At 42.0% G+C, this 21719-nt stretch overlaps 1 protein-coding gene across 32 annotated transcripts in view; it reads left to right on the forward strand.

The window, feature by feature from the left end:
- dlg2 (discs, large homolog 2 (Drosophila)) overlaps nucleotides 1-21719 on the forward strand; it is a 160706-nt gene that overhangs the window by 132836 nt on the left and 6151 nt on the right. For 23 of the 32 annotated variants that reach the window (XM_074610333.1, XM_074610306.1, XM_074610305.1 and 20 more), the window contains 10 exons: nucleotides 2100-2159; nucleotides 3344-3496; nucleotides 6677-6833; nucleotides 9141-9243; nucleotides 16052-16166; nucleotides 16378-16554; nucleotides 17017-17092; nucleotides 18964-19060; nucleotides 20871-20921; nucleotides 21267-21368. In XM_074610333.1, coding sequence (XP_074466434.1) covers nucleotides 2100-2159; nucleotides 3344-3496; nucleotides 6677-6833; nucleotides 9141-9243; nucleotides 16052-16166; nucleotides 16378-16554; nucleotides 17017-17092; nucleotides 18964-19060; nucleotides 20871-20921; nucleotides 21267-21368 — 1091 coding nt within the window. Of the gene's footprint in view, nucleotides 1-2099; nucleotides 2160-3343; nucleotides 3497-6676; nucleotides 6834-9140; nucleotides 9244-16051; nucleotides 16167-16377; nucleotides 16555-17016; nucleotides 17093-18963; nucleotides 19061-19528; nucleotides 19575-20870; nucleotides 20922-21266; nucleotides 21369-21719 lie in introns of all 32 variants that reach the window. The other 9 variants (XM_074610307.1, XM_074610335.1, XM_074610336.1 and 6 more) reach the window with 3 other exon arrangements.

A 21719-nucleotide genomic window follows, 5' to 3' on the forward strand; every position in this document is an offset into this window, starting at 1 on the left:
TTTCACCTCCAGTCTCCTGGGTGAAAACCCCGTGTTTTGTGTCTCACCCATCGTCCCAGACCTCCACCCTTTATGGAGTGTCAGGCTGTCTATACTACAGCGCCTGACTTCCACTTCTGCTCCTGTCATAATTACTACGGTCGCTAGAGGTCGCTGTCGTGTTTTTTTATACCTTCTTTGGTGATCCACCATGTGAATAGATGATAAAACCCACTAGAGGGTGTAGTAGATCCCTGTTGACCCACATCTATGAGGCAGTCAGGATTTTGAATATTGATATTACTGTTAGGCAAAGTGAGAGAAGAGGGGAGAAACCCTTCTGGCAGCTCAGACCTGCACCTCCTTACCCTAGATATCCTGTGCTTATGACAATCTGGAGCCACGCAGCTCATGTACTAAAAGTCCTCATGGAGATACTCTACTAAAAGGAAGGCCAAAGGTTTTCAGATTTTCACCTTATTGCCCGGCAATTGAAACGTCTTCTTTTAGTAGAATAGCTTCTTCAGATCATCTCTAAATCCTCCACAGTTCCCCTGTGAAATAGGGTTCCTGTTCCTGTTGTTAACATTAATATGCAGATACTTCTCTGACTGCTGCATGGCACTAGATTTGCCTTCTTGTTTGAAAAGAAGTTCAGAAATGCACAAAGTTACTGAACTTTCCACAACCTGACTGAGTTAAAGGCTAATAAATAAAAGAAAGAAGAGCGATGCACCGCACCTCCACAGGCCAGCTGTATACAGTCCCCCTTCCAGACTCTGAATGGCACCTACGGGTCCTTACAAGGTCACTGCATTTTGGTCTGATCTGGACTGACTGGCTGCCTCAGCTCAGCTCATTTCACTATGAATGATTCAGCAGGAGAAACGAAGCCAACTGTCCAGACCTCTCTGTGCTTCTGCAGCTCACCAGTGGGTCATTATTGAGACTCAGTACAAGCACAGAATCCAGGAATCAGAGAAGAATAACAGCTGGTAGAAAATATTTGGTTCTCAGCATGTTTTGGATCACTTGCTCTAATTAAATATAAGACATCATTTACATACTTTACGTTCTCTGACCTTTGACACGCATTAAGTTTCGGCCCTGCAGTGTTCGGCCTTGTCGGTCTCTTGTCATTGCTTTCTGCTGTCTGAAACAGAAACACCGTGCAAGCAGATGAAGTGACCTCATTTTGTTTGGTGTCCTGCGACATTCACACTCATATTTTCTTTGATAGCGCTGCCATGTTGGTTAGTCATGTTGAAATATGATTAGTGAAACACCCTTGCCTGAAGGGCGGCTCATATCACCAGATGCAGTGGAGGGTAAACCCACCCAAACTCTCTTTAGCACTTTATTTCAGGCATACGTGTCATTTATTTCTTGGGATGCTTAAATGTCAAGAAGGAGTGTAGTGTGTGAGTTAGAGTAGCTGTTACTATGATAATACCAGGTAGCTTTAGATTTACATTTCCTTCTTCAGCCACAGTCTGCCAGAAGGGACAGAGTTTCTTGAGAGAGAGAGAGAGAGAGAGAGAGAGAGAAAGAGAGAGGGGAAGAGAGGGAGAGAGAGAGAGAGAGCGCCAACCCAGTCGTCAGAAAACATGTTGACATTGTATCTTTCTGCAAACCACAGGATACGCTGAATGTAGACCCGATACCTGATATCGGTATCGGTGCATCCATAATCGTAAGATATCATACAAACTGTACTGCATGCTCCAGTTAACACACCTGAATCAGTTCACAGACAGCAAACATGCACACACTGAGGGTTTAACCAATTTTGTGGATTTGTATGGAGTGTCTGCAGCAGATTACTGTAGCAGTGCTTCTCCATGCAGGCATACAGTTTATGAGCTAACACGCTCTGATGTTTAGTGATGATGTTGTTGATGAATCCCTGACATGGACATTGACTTCAAGGACGTTGCTTTTTCTGTTTTCAGCTGCCTTGTTTTGTTCTGTGTAGCATGCCCCCCCCCCCCCCCCCCCCCCCCCCATGTGTCTTTCGTCAGTGTCTTAATGAATTTAAACAGCAGAATAACAGCATTTGATGATAAAAGACGGTTATCAATGTTTGGTTATGGAAAGTTTACTTTTTTCCATCCTATTAGAAATCCTTCACTAGAGGACGTGGAGGGTCACAGGTTTGATTCCCAGCACTTCCAGTTGAGGTGAGATACGTAGCCGTGCTCAGTCACTTACTGCATGCTGCACGTTGGTCATCGCATGTGTTGTTTGAAATAGAAATGACATCATAACACTAAGCATGAGCCCCTTTTCATTTTGATGCCTTACTAAATGTTCAGAATAAATTCTGAGGTACTGTTGAATATTAGTGATATTAGTGATATTCGTCTAGGTGGGGCAGTGATGTATAAATGTCTTTCAAAATAGAATGGATGAATAGATTACACTTCATTACACCCTTTTGTATTAAAGTGGCATGTAGGACTATTTCAGCCTCGTTTCAGCTGCGTCCCCGACTCCGGCGGAGTGAAACAGACTTGAGAGCAAGTAAAAAAATAAATATAAAAACATAATACAAAGCGGTATAAGCACCCGCGGCATACAGCCAGCTGTCCTTCCTGCATTTGTCAGTTTAAACTGAGTTTAAGAACCACCGTCGTAGGAAAAAAAACAGTAAGTAATACATCCAGTAAGTAATAATAAAATGGATAAAATGAAGATAACCCTCCTTGCCAAACCAAACTACTGCATCAATAACCATGGTTATGATGCATGATCTGTCCCTTTAGATCATGATATTAGTACACACTATTTAAAAGCTCTTGGATCAGTTTGCTGCATACATTTTCATAACAGAAATTAATTTCCTTAAAACTATTAATCATTTAAGCTTCTAGATATCAAATGTTAATACGGCTACCACATATGACTGATAGATGACCACGTTAGCTGGCGCTGAAAAAACAATTAATCGGTTCAACAATGCCAGAACATAAATTGTCAACAATTTTAATAATGTATTTATTCATTGAAACATTCTCTGGTGTGAGGATTTTCTGTTTTTCTTTGTTCTTTTTTCATTGTAAACTGAATATTGTTGGATTTTAGACTGGTGGTCAGACAAAAAGTCTATTTGAAGACATCACCGTGAAATGAAAGCATGCTCTCTCTGACTTGTTTTGAGCAGCAAGAACCATTTACCATTGACACCAGTACTTCCTCCTGCTCTCTCTACCACGTCTCATCCTGCTTTATTTCTATTATTCTTCCCGTCTTTCCTCCGTGTGCCTCCATCATCTCTGTTACCCTTCATCCCCGCCCGCCCCGCCCTGTCCCGTCCTGTCTCTGGACACTAACCTCTCTGCTCTTGTCTCTCACTCCACTGTAGGCCTCCTGAGCCAGTTTACAGCACTGTGAACAAACTATGTGACAAAGCACCCTCCCCCCGACACTATTCCCCAGTGGAGTGCAACAAAAGCCTCCTCCACTCCGCCCCCCTCCCATATCACTTAAGCCTGTTCCCTGACTCGGATATCACCAGGTACTTTACACCACCACCACCACCACCACCTCCTCTCTGCACTCCGCCACTATGTCCCATCCCACCGTCTAAATGGCATGCCATGTTACCATATCGCCCTTTATTATTACCACCTGCTTTCCTCTAATGCACGCTCCCTCCTCTGAGCCCCAGGGAACCCCGTCCTGGTGGTGTTTTCTCAAACTAGCATGCCTTCCTTCCTTCATCTCTCCTCTCTCTCTCTCTGCAGGGCTCTGATTAAGCAGGAGCCTTGTAGCCTGATCACCTGCTGCACATTGCCACTTTTATCCAGCGGTGTAAGAAGTACTCAGTAGCATTACCACGCTGTATGTATAAATATTGTGTAACAAGTGAGAAGTATTTAAGGACAAAATTATTTTATTGGATTATAGTATTGGATTATAATTATTGATGCATTAAAGCTTCAGTAGGCAACAATGTTTTGGCATCATTGCATCATCAGTATATTGTAATTCAAGTGTTCTGAGAGACTTCTGCTCCTCCTCATGGCTCTGTTTTCAGGGTTTTAAAAAAATCTAGCCTGTGACGGGAGACTTTGACCAATCACAGGTCATTTCAGAGAGAGAGCGTTCCTATTGGCTGTGCTGCGGCTGGTGGGCGGTGCTTGGTATTTCCTCAGCAGATCTCAACGTGGCTGTCGGGTCACAAACTTTCTCATTTGAGCCATCAAGTAAAAAAAATGCCTGGTTCTGGAGGGAACTCCGACAGCATCGGAGATGTTGGGTTTATTTACTTGTTGAGAGATCCTTTATTGATTTGTTTGGAAGGAGGATCTTCTCGTGTTGTTTATTGCTGAACCCCCAAAAAGTGGTGTTTTTTTTGTTGAACTCTGGACTCTTTATTTTGGTGAATATTATTATGACTTGCATTTGATTATCTTACACTTAACTCCCCAGATCCACTTTGTTAGAACTAATCCAAAAGCATCCAATCAAGTTGCAGGAGAAAACCACGAGGAACCAACGTTACGTTACTCTGTTGTTAATGGCATTTGGTGAAGAGCGCATTATGACTTGTTTAGGTGGAGGTTTTGGTACTTGAGTGCAAAGACTTGAGACCTACTTGTGACTTGGTCCAACCTCTGCTGTAGAAGCAGAAGTACAACAGCACCAACAGCAGCTCTAACTTTATTCATTACATACAAATAATTAGATATATAAATAATCTCAGTCATGAATGAATCATAAAAACACGTCTGCAACTTTTTCCGCCTAAAAGCTTATTTATTTAAACCAAATGTTGCCCTACACAGCTGCACACTTGATACTATAAATCCTACATCATCTATCGTCTATCGGTGTAATTTCGTTGAAGACCCGACACACCAGTGGATCTATAAAGTGTTGGGGGCAGCAGTCATAAGACGTCTGGTGTTTTTCTTTAAAACCACGTACATTTCTAAACATCATGGGACAGATGAGATGCTGTGTGAGTATCTCCTGAAAATGACGCTGCAGTGAGAGAGGACGTCCCGTACAATGGCTCCAAACCTCCGTCTCTCTGTCTCGCTTCCCTGATTGGTTGAGCTAAGATGCGAGGAAGGGATGTGAGTGAAGGGAAGCAGTGGCCATGTTAGCCAAACGGCACTCAAATGGAAATTCATGGATGGGTTTGGTCATAAATGTGACGCTGCAGACTCAGTGCAGGCTGCAGACTGTTGCAGGCTGCAGACTCAGTGCAGGCTGTTGCATGCTGCCGAGGTGATGAGTGGGCTTGTTTGTTGTAGTTACACACTTTTACTAACCTTCTCTCAACATTGATCTCTAACCTCATACCATGTCATTCATTGTATACATATATACATACAGTATAAACATAGTATATATACACATATACAGCAGATACAGTACAGACCATGAACATGTCAGGAACAAGATGACGTTGAAACACAAAAGTTTTCAGATTTTCTAACCTATTATTCATGTTAATAATGTCCCATGATTAATCATGCATTTACCGTGGGGGGTTGATTTAGAGTCTCATGTGAACTATAATAACAACAGCAACAAACCAAACAGTCACTGAGCGCTTGTTTTCTAATGAATGATCATCTTCTATGGGTTTATTCACAGACATTGTGCTGGGCATGATATACAGATGAAGCATAAACCACTCTATCCCCATTAAGTCACTTCTGCTCTTTGCATGAATGATTCCTTCATCTGTTCCTCAGAAAGCTTTCTGCAAACTCTTATCTATTTATGACAAAATGTCAGTTTGTTCTGTAGGGCATCAAAAATTGCATTTCTTCTTGCAGAAGATGTTTTGTTTGTTGCAAAGATGGTTGAAAATGGCAGAGGGGAGATTGTTGCTCCGTTAGAAATGCATCAGTATGTAAATTATAGCCGTTGTTGGAGGCAGATTTTATTCTGCCTACTTTCAAGGTTAGAATTGATAGAAAGGGGATTCACAAACTCCAAAATATGTTACAGTTTTGTTTAAAACATCATGTGTTTTTGGGGCTTTTTTAGTCAAGTTAAAACCCTAACGCTTCTGTTAAAGCTCTGATGTGTCTTCATGCTCCTGTAGTTTATGCATTCACCAGCAGATGACAGTATGCTGCTGACATTCATGATGACATTGCTGGACAAAATGCCACATAGTTTGATTTGTGTGTTGTTTAGTTTGCTAGATATTGTTCCTGTTTGACAATGCAGAAGAAACACCTCATTGTGTCTCTGTGTAATCTGTAATTCAGTTTCAAATGGGCTGCCTTGAACCAAATCTTAAAATCAGAGTCAGTAAAGTATGTCTATGTTTGAGTCCCTGGAAATGCTACTTCAACCCTATAAGGAGCCAGTGTGCTTCAGTATGTTTGTAGACATCCTGTGCATGTATCCTTGTGTGTGTGCATTTATGAGACAGGGACAGAAAGCAAGCCAGTGTGTGAGTGTGTGTGTGTGTAAGCACGTGACGAGGTTCCTTTTCCGTCAGAACTGAATTGGGGACAAGTGATCCTAAGTAGAGCACCATCCCCCTGTGGAGCTCCAGCAGTCTTTGAGCTCCGTCGCCTGAGCAAAGCATCACTGAGGCTTTTTGTCGACCGTACAGTGCGATTGTTGTCCAACTCTCTGTCTGTCCTCCGCCGCCGCCTGAGCTGAAGATGCTGAAACCCACTGACTCCCCCGAGCTGATCTACTATCTCAACTGTCTGTACAGGGAACCCAGGAAGGTCGTGCTGCACAAAGGCTCCACGGGCCTGGGCTTCAACATCGTGGGCGGCGAGGACGGCGAGGGCATCTTCGTCTCCTTCATCCTGGCGGGAGGGCCCGCTGACCTGAGTGGAGAGCTGAGGCGAGGCGACCAGATCTTATCGGTGAGCCACCTCAGCCTCATTTTATAGACACAAACAGACACACACATTCAAAAAGTGATTAAGATTATAACTCATTTATTGATAAGTCACCATTTGGATTTGTTGTTTTGGCTCATATGTTGTAGAAATGTGTGGCTTATTGATTAAAAATTAGTATAACAGCCTTTTATAACTCTAAATAAATGTAAAAAGGTCTGCTTACCTGTTAAACAAAACAAATCAGATCTACTTTTAAAGTGGTCGACTCCTTCAGCCTGTGTTTTCCCAGCATAGTAACAGAGAGTGTGATAGTCCTACTGGCCTAGATTCATTTTCAAGGCCAAACACGAGCAACCTGCTCTTTCTCGTTCCCATCCCTGCAGTATTTCTCTAATATTACCAGGTGTAGTACTGTATGTCTGTGGTACTGTACTAACTAGTACGTTTATTTTATGCTGATCTTGTTAAATAATATGCTTTTCAGCTCCACAAGTTTGTATTCCTGGGTTTCCTCATTCAGAACCGTTCTTATTGTATACTATTAAACATCACTATAGTTCTTCATGCTTGGGTTCAAGCCTTTTTCACCCTGTAGTCCAAACATACAGTAGCGATTGTTGGCCTGTTAAATAATTAAATGCAGGAGGTACCGCCTATATTTTCCCAAACCAAGAGTGCCCTCTTTTTTTTTTAACTTTCTTTAATATGCATGGTTATGTAGACTAGAATAACTTTGTTTAAATTCCAGGTGACCTCTACAGGGGGTTTCTTTATACTGCTATACTATTTATTAGCAACAACTCCAAACAGAACTCCCTCTCTAATTCTAGCTTCTGAAATGTGATGATATCTTTTAGCTTATGGATTGTTGGTTGAACAAAACAAACCATTTTAGCACATTTTCACTTTTTGTGACATTTTAATTGAACAAAAAGAAAACATTGATAAATGAATGAATGAATAAGGGAAATGATTTGTGATTGCAGCCTTAAAATCCTATATCATGTCCTTTGGATGGCCAAACTCTTGTGACCCAGTCTGTGAAGGGTCTATGGGTGAGGAGGTGTCACCACATGCAGATGTTGTGCAACAGACTCTTCCCCATCTGAATGACAAACGTGTGACAGTCAGCATTTGAATTCAAGGATTAAAAAAAAAACACAAAGAGCTGACGTGCAGCCGCAGCCTGCACACAGATTTAGATCAGAAAAGCATCAAATGATACTCTCAGAGTGTCTCTGCAATGTTCAATCAACCAAGCACATATTTCTGATTTACATGTGTAATAAAGTCCAGATATTTATAAACTTGTCAACAAGAATATCTTTGAAGTCCTTTGAAGCGATTTTGACCTTGAAATGAGTTTTGTCACATTTGAGTCATTTGAATACGGTTAGTTAACAGATAATGGGATAGCGTCACAACTGTCACGTGATAAATACACTTTAGTTAGACTTGTGTGTGTTGACACTGTGGGATAATAATCACTTGATGTAGTCAGCATCTACTACTGCTTTACAGTCCCAGGTTTTATAAACACATCGTGCTCTGTTTGGTCAGAGTATCCACGACTGCTGTAGGCTTTAACAAATAAATAAAAATGAATGTATGTTTGAACTTACTGAGATGATGAGCAGAGACTACGCAGTGATGGGCAGTAACTGGGAGGAAGTGTTTGTTCTGCCTCGTTATAGTTAATTGTAATAGTTTGCCTCCCACACTAACGCCTCACTGTGCAACATATTACACTCGTCTCCTTGCATCATTGTAGTGTTATGGTATGCACGTGCAGACTGTTAAATCAACATGGCACTGTCTAATTCATGTCCAATCAGCACCTCGGCCTGCCTTGATGAAAGCAGGCAGTTACTAGAGAACATCTTGCGATCGCACCGGCCTTGACGCCGAATCGGGCCGGGGGTGTTTCTTGTACCACACCCGTTTTCGAACTCGGCCTTCATTTTGATCACCAAAGTGTAAAGTTTCATGACTGCGTCTGGCACAGTTGTGATGATTCCGCTTTGACAAAATGTGTCCACAGACAGAAATATAAACACCAGGACCACATTTCACTGTGTGGACTCACACGGTGAAAACAGCATTGCTGTCGCAGCTGGTAAATACTGTGGCCAGGCTTAAAGCCTATAGGTTATACTCCCAAATGGACACATACACGGACATCTGCGGACACCATGGACGAATAGTAGTTATGTTTATACCTTTATACTATACTATCTCTTATCTGATGATCTAAGGAAGCAAATGTTTTGTAAAGATGTAACTTAAACTGTAAAAATGTCGGTGATGTGAAAAATTCTGTCCACACAGGTAAACGGCATCGACCTACGAGGAGCTACGCACGAACAAGCAGCCGCAGCGTTGAAGGGAGCTGGACAGGTGGTCACCATCATCGCCCAGTACAGACCAGAAGGTGAGTCAGCACAAACACAGGAACCCTAATCCGCACAAACATACACGGGATAATGCCTAAGTAGGTCTCCCGTACCCCACCGAGTGATCAGGCCGAGTGACGGCTCACCTTGTGTTTCATCGCTAACTTTATTCACACATCAAACACAGGACTTCTCCTGAGGAGATCGTTGTTCGTGTGCCGTGTGAAACCAATTATTTTTACTGCGTTAACCACGTCAACCACACGCAAACCTTCTGCGTACACTTTCTCTAAGTGTATGGAAACAAACGCTGGAACCGTCACACAGGAAAGGGATCAGGGTTTTGTCCTACTTAGACGACCTAATTCGTTTCGCCCCCTGCCAGAAGAAAGCTGCTCTCCAGACAGTGGAAGTCGTACAGCACCTGTAAAACACTGTGTCTAAACTGTCAGAAGAGCTCTCCACTCCCCGCCCAGTCGTTCATTTACCTGGTTGTGGATATGAATTCAGACACAATGAGAGCAAAGCTGTCTCCAACCAAACTGGATGTGCCCTACAGAGTGGTGACGGTGGTGTCAGTGATGCGTCTGCTAGGTATGATGTCAGCAAGACATGTGGTTTTCCCCCAGGGACTCCTCTACATGAGGAAAAATCCAGAGGTGGTTCGGCTGCCTCCGCCTCGATCCAGTTCGGCACAAGAGGCAAATGCTGACCATCCTTCCCTCACTGCAGTCAGACCTGGCATACTGGGAAAAAAAACCTGTGGTCTGTAGTTGGGGGTTCCCCTCGGGAGAGTGACGTCACACAAATCAGTGTACACGGACGCGTCCCTCTCCGGATGGGGTGGGATGTGCCAGTCTCAAGATGTGGGTGGAAAATGGGAGAATCCTCCATCCCTCCACATAAAGTCTCTGGAGCTGGCCACGGTTCTGAAAGTGCTGAAGTACAGCGGCGGCGTACATCAACCGACCGGGCGACGTGCGCTCAGCCTGCCTGCTAGGAAATAGCCAGGAGCCTCCTGCTGTGGTCACACTGACACCTCCTCTCCATCAGAGCTGTGTACATCTCTCTAGGGTACGGAACCGCACTGCCGACTTAAAGTCTCGCGGATGTCCGGAGTCCCGCGCTCGTTCAGATGTTTGGGAACAGGTTTTGGGAAGGCGAGGGTGGATCTGTTCGCCTTCTCTCACCTGCCGCGGCCCAGAACTCTCCTCTACGCTTTTCCCCTCCGATACCTCTGATTCCTCACCTTTTTAGCGCGCATTCAGGAAGATAATCTACCGGTCATTCTGGTGGCACCAAGGTTCCCGACCATGATGCAGCTCCCATGGCACCGAGATGCACTGTCACAGCTGGAGAGTGCGATCCTCCACCTCCTGGAGATAGCTGAACGGGAGCACTTCCTGTGCGTTCCCTAGCACGACAGTGGGATTGACCGCTGTTACTGCACGCTCTGGTGGTTCCCCCCTTTTGAACCAATAGCCCAAACCTTTCTCAAGATGCTATCTCTTAAGAGACCGCATTTTGGTCAAGAATCATTTCTCTTCAGGGGTTCTTCCCTTCACCTCATCACAATCAGGCAGAATAAGTGTCTCACCAAATCTGCCAATTGTGTGCTTCGTCTCAGTGTGTTGTGTGCACAGAAAACATAAGACAGACACAGCAACTGTCCGTTCATTACAGAGGGCAGGCGAGGCGTGGCTCTGTCAAAACAGCATTTGTCTCACCGGCTGTTATGATGCCATCACACAAGCCTAACAGTGCACCGGGAACGGAGCCTCCGCAGGGTGTCCGGGCGCACTTCACAAGAGCTTTATCCTCGTCTATGGCCCTTCTCAGAAGGACGACAGCAGCAGCATCCTGGGCCTCGCCATGCCCTTTCATCTATTTATATCTGAGTCCTCCCTGACTCCTTCGGTTTTAAAAGACGGCAGATGAAGCTTGCCGGATCTGGCGCTTTTCGCATGTGTCAAGAGGTGCACCTTTAATCTAATGATCACAAATGAGTGGTCTGCAAGGGGACCATTATGGTACATAATTGACTCTTTTGATGCAGCAGTGCTGCTCCATGGCACAGCCAGCGCCTCCCTCTTATTACACAAGGCATTTAACGGTTTGTGAATCGGTGTATGTTATCTGCTTATGGACCTTGGTGTCACGGTGGGGGCATAGACTACATCGGCATCGCCCTTAACCACCCAATAGCGACAACTCTTAGAGGGCAAAGCCTTTATGATGTAGAACATTAGTGATGTATTTTACCTTCTGAGTGTAGGCGTAGCCCTCTAAGCTGGCTCCACCTATACGCCAGCTGAAGAAATGCTGGTTTGAATTGGGAGCAGAACTACGGTCGCACAGCTGTTATCTGTTGCAAGTGCAGACGTACTGTATGTGGGGCCTGTGCTGAACGCAAAGGCACAAAACAAATCTTCACTACTGCACATGTGCGCGGGGGATAAACCCCGATAGCGAGAGCTCTTCAACGCCCAAAGTCATGTTGAATCATCTGAAGTTTTCTTACACACAAAGTTTCTCCAAAGGGTTTAGTAATGATCTGATTCAACAAACACCGTTCTGTTTGTCTTAAATGTGTTTGTGGTTTCATAGTCCCGTAGCATCAGCATGTAAAATTGCAATAACCCATGCGGGGCATGTTCATGCTAATTCAAATCTGCCCGACTGTCTGCCAACCTTCTGTAAGTTACGTGAAGTGGATCAGACAGCTTTGACTGGTGGCATGCCTCCTCTGATTAAGGTCAACAGCAGCAGCATCTACTCGAGGCTGTGGAGGCAGTGACTCACGGTCAGAGACCTCTCCATGTCTCAGAGGTGCCAAACTGTCCAGACCCGTATATACGCAGAACACATCAAGGTTTCTCTCAACATTCAAGAAGTCACAACCTTAATCTACGGAGGAAAGCAACTTCCTCAAGAGGCTGGTCTCGGTGTTAGATTGCTTTTGCTTCTCAAACATGACCTGTTGTAAAAAGATGATGAAAAATGTATATCCCAAAAGCTCAGACTGACTTTGCTCCGTCTCACAAGAGACTCTTCAGTAGTGTGGCAAAGAAAGAAAGAAAGACTCCCATCTTTCTGTCTGAGGTGACTTCTTACCGCTGACTAGCTGGGCTCTTAACACCTCTGGGACTAACAACTGCTTTCTCTTCTCACCCATCAGAACTTGCTCTATGCTCACCGCGACGGGCCCGCTCTCCTGCACCAGGTTTGTGCCGTTGGCACCTGTGGCTGCTCTGAGCTTTAGCATCATTCACCACTAAGTGAATGTGATGATCACAGACAGTCTCTTCACTCCTCTTCACCAAGCATTTGACCCACTGAAGCACATCCGATCCTTCCCCTCCCCCCCAGCCTGTTTGACTCTCACTCACATGCACTTTTTGAAACCCTCCTGACTTTACCTTTTGCTCCTGTGCTCCCAGGTTGTGACCCCTTCAAACACTGTCCTTTCTTCTTCCCCTTTGAAAATGTAATTTTAAGATAAATGTGCTCTTTTTAAGTATGTTTTTAGAAGGATATCACCGGCACATACAGCAGACACAGTCACTCATGCATTGCAGCTCAGTCTGAAGGCTCTATAATGTTAATTATTTGCTGGATAGTACCTCCTGTCCAGTACTAGTGGAGAAATACAGTTTTATGTGGAATATGTCTTCCTTTGTAAAGCATAACATAAGTGATGTTATGCTTTACAAGAGGTCAGTGTCAGCAGGCTGCTGAATGTTAGTTTAAAAAGTGCTCTACACCTGTGTAAGAAGAGACATTTGCCTTTAGAAACACAGGAAGGAGCAGGCAGAGAGGCTTCTGGGAGCCGATATATCACCTCCATAGTCTTCCAGAAACTTTGCAAATGCGTGAAGCACAGCTGCTTGAGAGGGATCAAGTCATGGTTATTTATTGATTTGTCACATTGCATAACAGTAGAGGTCAACGATGTTCATTTACCAAAATGATGTTTGTCTTTGGTGAGAAGACACTGATTGTGTGTGAGATGGTGTACAGTGGTCGGTTACTACAGGCAGCTGATGATTCTGGATGTTTTTACCAAAGACGACTACAACACACGTTGGCATGTTAAAAGATCTGCAGTGTGACTAACACAAAAAAAACAACTAAAGCAGACGGTCTCATCACATGAGTTTCATCTTCATTAGTAATTGGCAACAGAAAGGGTGCAGTAGCTTAGATAAAGGCTGGATGAGGTTTGCTTTGTAACATGTTCTCAGTTTGTCTGTCAGTTTTGTCTGACTAGGATGGGAGGATAGGATTAGAGTTTTACCATATGTTTTTTGTTGTTGGTTTTCACTTATATTCCACACACACACACACAATCAATTAATCAATTAGACTTTATTTATAAGGCACCTTTCAAACATGTCAAATGCAAAAATTCTAAGTTCTGTACAGACGATTGACAAAAAAGTAGAATTTTAAAAATGGATCTAGAGATTAATGCACACCGAAACAACCAAAGTTCATTGAATTAGAAAAAAATAAAAGATGGGTGTTTAATATAATAAAAGATAATAAAACACAAGGAAATCAAAATAACAATAAAATAAATAAATACAGATTGTGAAACTATACAAAATAAGCAGATTGTATTCAAATTTTAATAAAATAAAATAGAATAAAAGAGATAATAATGATCAGCAATAAAATGTTGATTAAACAAAATAGATTAAAATAAACACACTATAATGATGATGATAAATAAAATAAGTATTAACAAAAAAAAACATAAATTTATAAAACACTACATAAAAGCCAGACTAAATAGATGTTTTTTTAGTTTACCTCTCAGTTCCTCTGGAAGGTTGCTCCAGCGGCTGAAAGCAGAAATGTTTTTGTTCTGCTTTGTGGAACAACTAAAAGAGAAGAAGTGGAGGATGTGAGGAGCCTTCCTGGTTCATTAACCAAAAGCATTTATGCGAGGTAGTCTGGTGCCAGGCCATGTAGTGCCTTATAAACTAATAAAATAATTTTAAAATCAAGACGAAAACTAACAGGTAACCAATGTAAAGGTTGGTTTTAGTCCGCACTCACACACAGGTTAAAGTGGCTTCAGCTGCAAAAGTCAATGGCTATATCTATTACCTGACAATAAACTCCTCATATCATTGGAAATCTAGGAACTTCATAATGTGTCTCTCAGCGCCAGATTTATGATATAACTGTTCATGCATTATCAGACATATGCAACGACTGATTGAGCAAACAAGTGGTGCTTGTTTGGTGCGTCCGTTTGCACGTATCTCCGCCCCTGTATGGCTTATGAGCAGCCACAGGACAGACAGACAGAGAGAGAGAGAGAGAGAGAGAGAGAGAGAGAGAGAGAGAGAGATGTGTTTGTCTCTCTCTAACTCGGTGCTGCACTCTGGAGTCACAGAGTTGGATTGTGTTGTAAAGAACAGACAGAAGAGGGATCACCAGAGGAGCATAGTAGTAGAGGATATAACATCCCAGTGAACATGCAGACAGGTATGTGAGACCTATTTTAGAGGAAGATGAGCAGAGAGGAAGTTTAAAGTAAAAACTGTAAAAGATTAGATTGTGATTTTGCATTTTGTTGTAGATGATGATCCAGTATGAAAGTTTCCTTTGCACATGTGAAGCCTCGTCCTTGTTATTTCTTTAGTAGCCTAACCCGTGGGATGGTGAAGAAGCACATCAGTGTCAGTGTCAGCATGGAAGACTTTGATGCAAGTGTGGCAGCCTGTAGACAACAACTGACAACATATTTAGTATTTCTTGTCTTTATTTACAGCGTGTCTTTTCATGCCCTGATGTCTAGATTGTGCAGTCAGTGGTTGTGTTGTGTCATGACAGAACATGTCAAGTCTCTTTTCTGGTTGATCTTTTTAAGTGACACATTAGCCAGCCATGCCTCAAGTAATCTAGCTTTCTTTCATCCTCATAGTAGCTGCACACAGCTGTCAGGAAAAGCACACTGACGGACTGACAGGTTTTACACATCCTGACATCCTTCTTTTACTTTGCTAAGAGCGGTTCAGTTCACGGCTTCACTGACTGGATGCATCCATGTAAACTAAAGAAATGGATTTTCAGTTTAATGGTAGACGTCTTTGAATACAGCAACACAAAGAATTGTCTGATATCCATCCCCTCGTACATAATTCCCTTAATATGTTAAGGTATTTATTATATTTTTTTGTATAGAGAAATTATGTCACAGTTAAGTTTGGCTTGCAGATTATTAAAACAAATTAATGTCAAAAAGTTGTTCATTCCATACAGTTTGGCATGTATTGCACCGGTGGTTCCCCTTTAAGATAAGCTGTAATGTTTTAGTGAAACAACTGCAGAGTGTTGGTGACAAGTTGGTAGCAAATTAATCATATGTCACCAACTTGGAGGTGTAAGTTTAAAGAAATAGCAAAAAACTCAGTGTTGAAATATGACTATAGATATTTATCTACTGCATGTATCCATGTACTTAAATAATTGCATCCAGTGCACTGTGTTAATGTCATAATAAAAATGATATATCACATTTTGAATGCAAATTTCCCTCGAGCACACTTCCTCCTCTGACTTTACTGCAGTGAGAATAATCGAGACATTTCACGTAATAGGGGACGCTAGTAGTACTCATATTTCTATTATTATCTCTGCTATTATTACGGATATTACTATCATTGTTATTAGTCCTGTGTCTATTATTATTGTAGCTGTTGTGTTATTATTGTGGTTGCTTTGCATCTTCTCTCTTTCTCGGAACGGTCTAGACCTGAATTGAAAAAGTAAAATGAACTTTCAGCTGTGTAGTAGCATCATCGGGCTGAACTCTATAATCTTGTCTTGCAGAGTATGGGCGTTTTGAGGCCAAAATCCATGACCTGCGGGAACAGATGATGAACCACAGCATGAGCTCAGGGTCGGGATCCCTGCGAACTAATCAGAAGAGGTCGCTCTATGTGAGGTAGGTCTTTTACGTACACATACATGTTCAAATTTGAGATCTGTGACTGAAACAGAAGAACATTTCTTATAATAGCAACCCCCCATGGACCAACAGTCACTATTCTCTCTGACCTGGTAAAGCTGAATTAGAAAAGGAAGGAATGATAGTGAAGAAACAGGAAGTCGGTGCATTTACAATACTAATCCTGATATCTTCCACTGCTGCACAGGGCACTGTTTGACTATGAGAAGTCAAAGGACAGCGGCCTCCCCAGCCAAGGGCTCAGCTTCAGGTACGGGGACATCCTCCACGTCATCAACGCCTCAGATGATGAGTGGTGGCAGGCCCGCCGCGTCACCCCGCACGGGGACAGTGAGGAAATGGGCGTCATCCCCAGCAAGAGACGGTGAGCAGTGGACAGAAATCCGTCTCTGGTTTGCGGGAAATGCTAGGAAGCCTGTCGATGATTTGTGAGACTGATATTGATTTTCCAAAAAGAGGAACAATCATTAGTCAGTGAGGCGACGGCACTTCCGTGATTGAGATGGAGGGAATATCTTTTAAAACACAGACAACAAGACACAGACAACACAACAACTTATTGATACAAACAATGACATCAGGAGTCCCCTACAAAGGGAAAACAAATCATCCTTCGCTAGAAGACACACCTGTGTTGAGATGAACCCAGTACATACTGTACGTGCCGGCACATATTAGACAGCTCATTGACATCATCTTGATATTCAGCTGCGTAAATAGTTTGCAGCAACGACTGAGTTTGAGACTTGAGTTGCCAAAGTGTTTCAGCGTAGTGATTTTAATTCATCTCTGTGGTTAATGACTGACTTGGCTTTTTGCTCGGCAGGGTGGAGAGGAAAGAGCGAGCGCGTCTAAAGACCGTGAAATTCAATGCCAAGCCGGGGTCATTTGATTCAAAAGCGGTAAGTATTTTTTATGAGAGCTGCAAAGTGGTTTCATGGTGTCGCTCAGATATAACTTGATATATCTTGAAATCTTTCCAGTCACTGTATGACTACTCTATCATCTGTCAGATTGGTTCTTTGGCTGTGCTGCTCTCACTGCAGTTTGATGTCCATGCATAACTTAGTCTGAACACTTAGATCATCATCATCATCATGTGTGTGTGTGTGTGTTTCTTCATTTACATCAAAGAAACCACATTTCTAAAAAATCAGGTAATGACAAAACTAATATCCTCTTTCTACTGTTTTATGCTATTTTATGCAAGAAGAAGAAGCATCATAAGAGTTGGGCTTGTTTGGATTTTCTGTCATCGATTTTACCTTCCAAGTCAAACTTTCTTCTTCATTAAATTTTGTACTTTTCACATTAATACAACTATATTAAAAATGTCTATTCTACCAGCTTTGAAGCTAAACCCACCACGGCAGGGGTGTAATGTTCACCTTCCAACACATCTACTGTGACAAACATGAACTTTAGGAAGGAAATGTCTGACGTTTGTGCCGTTACACTCGAGCATGACTCCACATGGAGCCCTCAAAACTGCAGCTGTGTGAATATATATCCACATCAACAGCAGTATTTTGTCTTCAAATCAATCATGATCTAGACATGCATCTTCATTATTTGAAGTCTCATCCTCTTGAGTTCCATTTTTTTTCCTTTCCATCACTGCATGTGTGTTTTTCTTTTGTGCTTATGACAATATTTTCTATGACTAAACCTCAGTTATGTTACTTCTCTCTCATAGCATGATCTCAGTTACTCTTTTCTCACCTTGCTTTTTACTTTAAATGCCTCTGATGCAACTGTGACACATCAAGACGTTTATCTGACTTCCCCACAATCAGCTCGTCGTGTTTGCTGAATGAAACGCACAATGACAAACGACTCAGTAGGGACACAATTGAGACTTAAACCTGGTTTCAAATTGGTTAAAAGAACTCATCGTGGTTTCCTTTGCCAAAAGTATCACTCAAATAGCATTAAAGCTGGGGGGAGGCCGTTTATTTTTGGTGTTATTGGGCAAAAATTCTATAATAACTTTTCAGCATATTGTAATTCAAATAGGGTGGGCAGTTTTCTGGAAACGTCAAAAAAGCCTTAATTTGAAAGTATTGCCCTCATCTGTCCTAAGCCCCTCCCACCAGACGAGCACGGGCTTCAACCTGTAGTAGTACTAGTCATTCACATCATCCTTCATACAGTAACCTGTAGGAGTACTAGTCATTCACATCATCCTTCATACAGTAACCTGCAGGAGTACTAGTCATTCACATCATCCTTCATACAGTAACCTGTATGAGTACTAGTCATTCACATCATCCTTCATACAGTAACCTGTATGAGTACTAGTCATTCACATCATCCTTCATACAGTAACCTGTAGGAGTACTAGTCATTCACATCATCCTTCATACAGTAACCTGCAGGAGTACTAGTCATTCACATCATCCTTCATACAGTAACCTGTAGGAGTACTAGTCATTCACATCATCCTTCATACAGTAACCTGCATGTTTTGTCTTTTTTTGCCCAAATAAACGATTAATCAAAATTGTTAGTAATTATTTTTCTAAGTGGTCTAACTGGAAATAGATCACAGCATCATTTTAATGAGGATCCTAAATAACTGTAGCCTACTTTGATAATTTTCTGAACTATTATAGTCAAGTGAAAACAAATTCCCAATGAAATTATTTTCTTATAATCTGGGAGAAACAGATGTTCAGACTTCTTGATGTCCCACTTTCTGCAAGCAGTTGTTTTGTCTGCATGAACGTGACAGATCTACCTGTTTGCCCCATGCTTTCTCTCCCCTTCACAGTCATTCAATGACAAACGTAAAAAGAATTTCATCTTTACACGAAAGTTCCCGTTCTACAAGAACAAAGAGGGTGAGCAGGATGGCAGTGATTCAGACCGTAAGTAAGCTCTCACAGTAAGACACACGTGTACCTCCATGCAGAGAGTGCAGGTCACATGTAGGGCTGATGAGGGAGACATACAGGTGTATTTCAGGAATAGAGGTTTCACGGAGGCCTTTCCGGCTTCCTCTCATGATCATTTCCTGTTGTCTTCTTTCTCTTTCCGTTGGATCACAGTCAGAGACATTCTGGCTCAGACGCTGATCAGTCAGCAGGAGACAAGCCAAGTCAATGCTGTTCATTTTGGTGTGACACATTGTACGACCCAGTTTCCCTTCAGAGATAATCTAGGTTCCGACAATGCGTGCCATCATGTTGTAATTGCTGGCTGTTTAGTGTCTGGACAGAGACAGATCTGTGGGTCTGCAGCGCCCTCCTTTCACTGCCTCAAACCTTTTTGCTCATGTTGCGGCTGTCCTCCTTCCTCTCTTTCTTCTGTTCTGGCTTTCTTTTCACGGCCAATAGGACATCCTGGGGATAGGTGATGATGGGTATGGGACAAAGACATTCAGTAAGTTGTGAATGATTCCCCCCGACAGCAACAAACTTCCTCGTCTGAACGTGTTTCTCTCTTGCCTGCACTCTTGCATGCTGCATTTGTTGGATTTGTCTTGCTTCTCGGTGTGCAGTGTGACCTCTGTCACCAGGCGTAAAGCAGCTTCACTAAACTCAAGCTTTGGAGGGTATTTAGGTTTTGGCCTCTCTGTTTGGTCTGTTTTATGGTAAAAAAAAAAAAGTGCCATTGCTAAGTCAAAGTAGCTTGTCACAAGGGGTGACATGAATTCTTATAAAATGTTGTTTTAAATATGATAGTCACAGGAAATAAGTCATGTAAGGATTTCTTATTTCTTATTCTTGGGAATCAGGATTGATCTTTTGGCTCAAAACAATAATGAAAATGGAGTCAGAGGAGGATAAGATGATTTGTTTTATTATTATAATACAGTTAAAGTGGCTGGCTTTTCTTCCAGCTTTATATAGTATGATGTCTATCAATCCGGTTTTGTTATTTTCAGTGGTGTACGGTATTAATGTATGTCCATTTTCAAACTTAAACTGTCTGGGTGAAGCAGGTACTATAAGCCACCATAGTGATTATTGTGTACCGGAGCTTCCCAAATGTATATTGGCATGCTGGACAGACATTTTTGTTTTATAATTGCACTCCTTACTGACGCCTTTCCTTAGATGTTGATAATGTTTAATGCATGTTTGCATGACACTGGCTTAAACAACGTAAGTGTTTTTTTGTCTTTGCTTGTGAGCATGTCCGTTTGAAGCAGAATTTTGGAGCACGTCACAATGCCGTCTGTTCGTTTTGTAAGCTATTGTATAATGTGTTGGAGTAAAGTTTCAGGACACAGGCAGCGTATACTTTCATATTGATTTAAGTGATACATTAGTTTGGAACCAAGAGCCTTCACCCACTAATCAGTTAATGTTATTGTGTAGGTTGAATACTTCAGGGATTCCTGTTATGGTTTAATGTTTCTGCTCCTATCACTTCATGCAGCATGAGAAACAAAGTGTTTTTCAAATAACCTTATATCAGCATTTCTCATTGAAACCGTATGAGCTGCAATTAACAGCATCATGAGCTCAGCAGGTTTTGTTTTAAATCCCATATTAGTCATTCACTTGGGAAGCTGGAGAAGTGGGAGATACTAGACTTGAGGTCAAATTATCAATAAACATCAATATTTCCTATGAATAAATGAAAATGTTTAATTCGTTGGATCAAAAATGTTGCCTATGTCAGTAATGAGTATTTGTCCAAATAACATTTTTTCACTTTGTACCCCACCAGGGAGTCAAGAGGATGTGATTCTCTCATATGAACCTGTGCTACGGCAAGAAAGTAAGTATTTAAATGTGTCATCAATGCTAATCCTCCACATGTGAGCCACTGTGTATTAATACGCTTCACTCACTGGATACTGTACTATAGTCAATTTAAACATAATAGATAGTAATTTATAATAACTAACTTTATATCAGATATGAGAAGGAGAGTATTACCCATAGAGTCCAGTAGAGGGCGGAGCCTGTGTGAGTTAGAATATACACATATGTTGTAATGCATCTTTGCACACAAACACATGAAATGAATACCCCTCTATAAAAATCGTACATCTTTCATGCATAACAAAACATCTGTGTTGTCTTTTAAAGAGATCTAAGAAGTCTTTGTTTTCCCTTTTAGTTAATTATGCCAGACCCGTCATCATCCTCGGACCGATGAAGGACAGAATCAACGATGATCTGATATCAGAATTCCCAGACAAGTTTGGGTCTTGTGTGCCACGTGAGTAGTTGATGGAAATAGAGCAGGAATTTATGTTGTATTCATGCTGTTAGATAATAATAGTTGTAACATGTAGCATGATGTGATACTGACGGTGAGAAGAAATGGTGAAATCCTTGTCTGTGTTTATTGATGTGTTACCCTGCTACTGAATCAGTCATGATCATGATCACATGTGGAGTCAGTCATCCCACCACAGTTCTCTAATGTACTTCTCCACTTTAAATCACTGGTGGCTTTTGGTCTAAGGAAGATATATATAAAAACAAATCAAACATAGGAATAAAGTGTAATGTATTTCCTTTTTAATTATGCATGTACTGTGTTATAATTAAAGGAAAAACATATGTT

This window comes from Sebastes fasciatus, chromosome 16 (assembly GCF_043250625.1).
Source record: "Sebastes fasciatus isolate fSebFas1 chromosome 16, fSebFas1.pri, whole genome shotgun sequence".
NCBI classification, from domain to species: Eukaryota; Metazoa; Chordata; class Actinopteri; order Perciformes; family Sebastidae; genus Sebastes; species Sebastes fasciatus.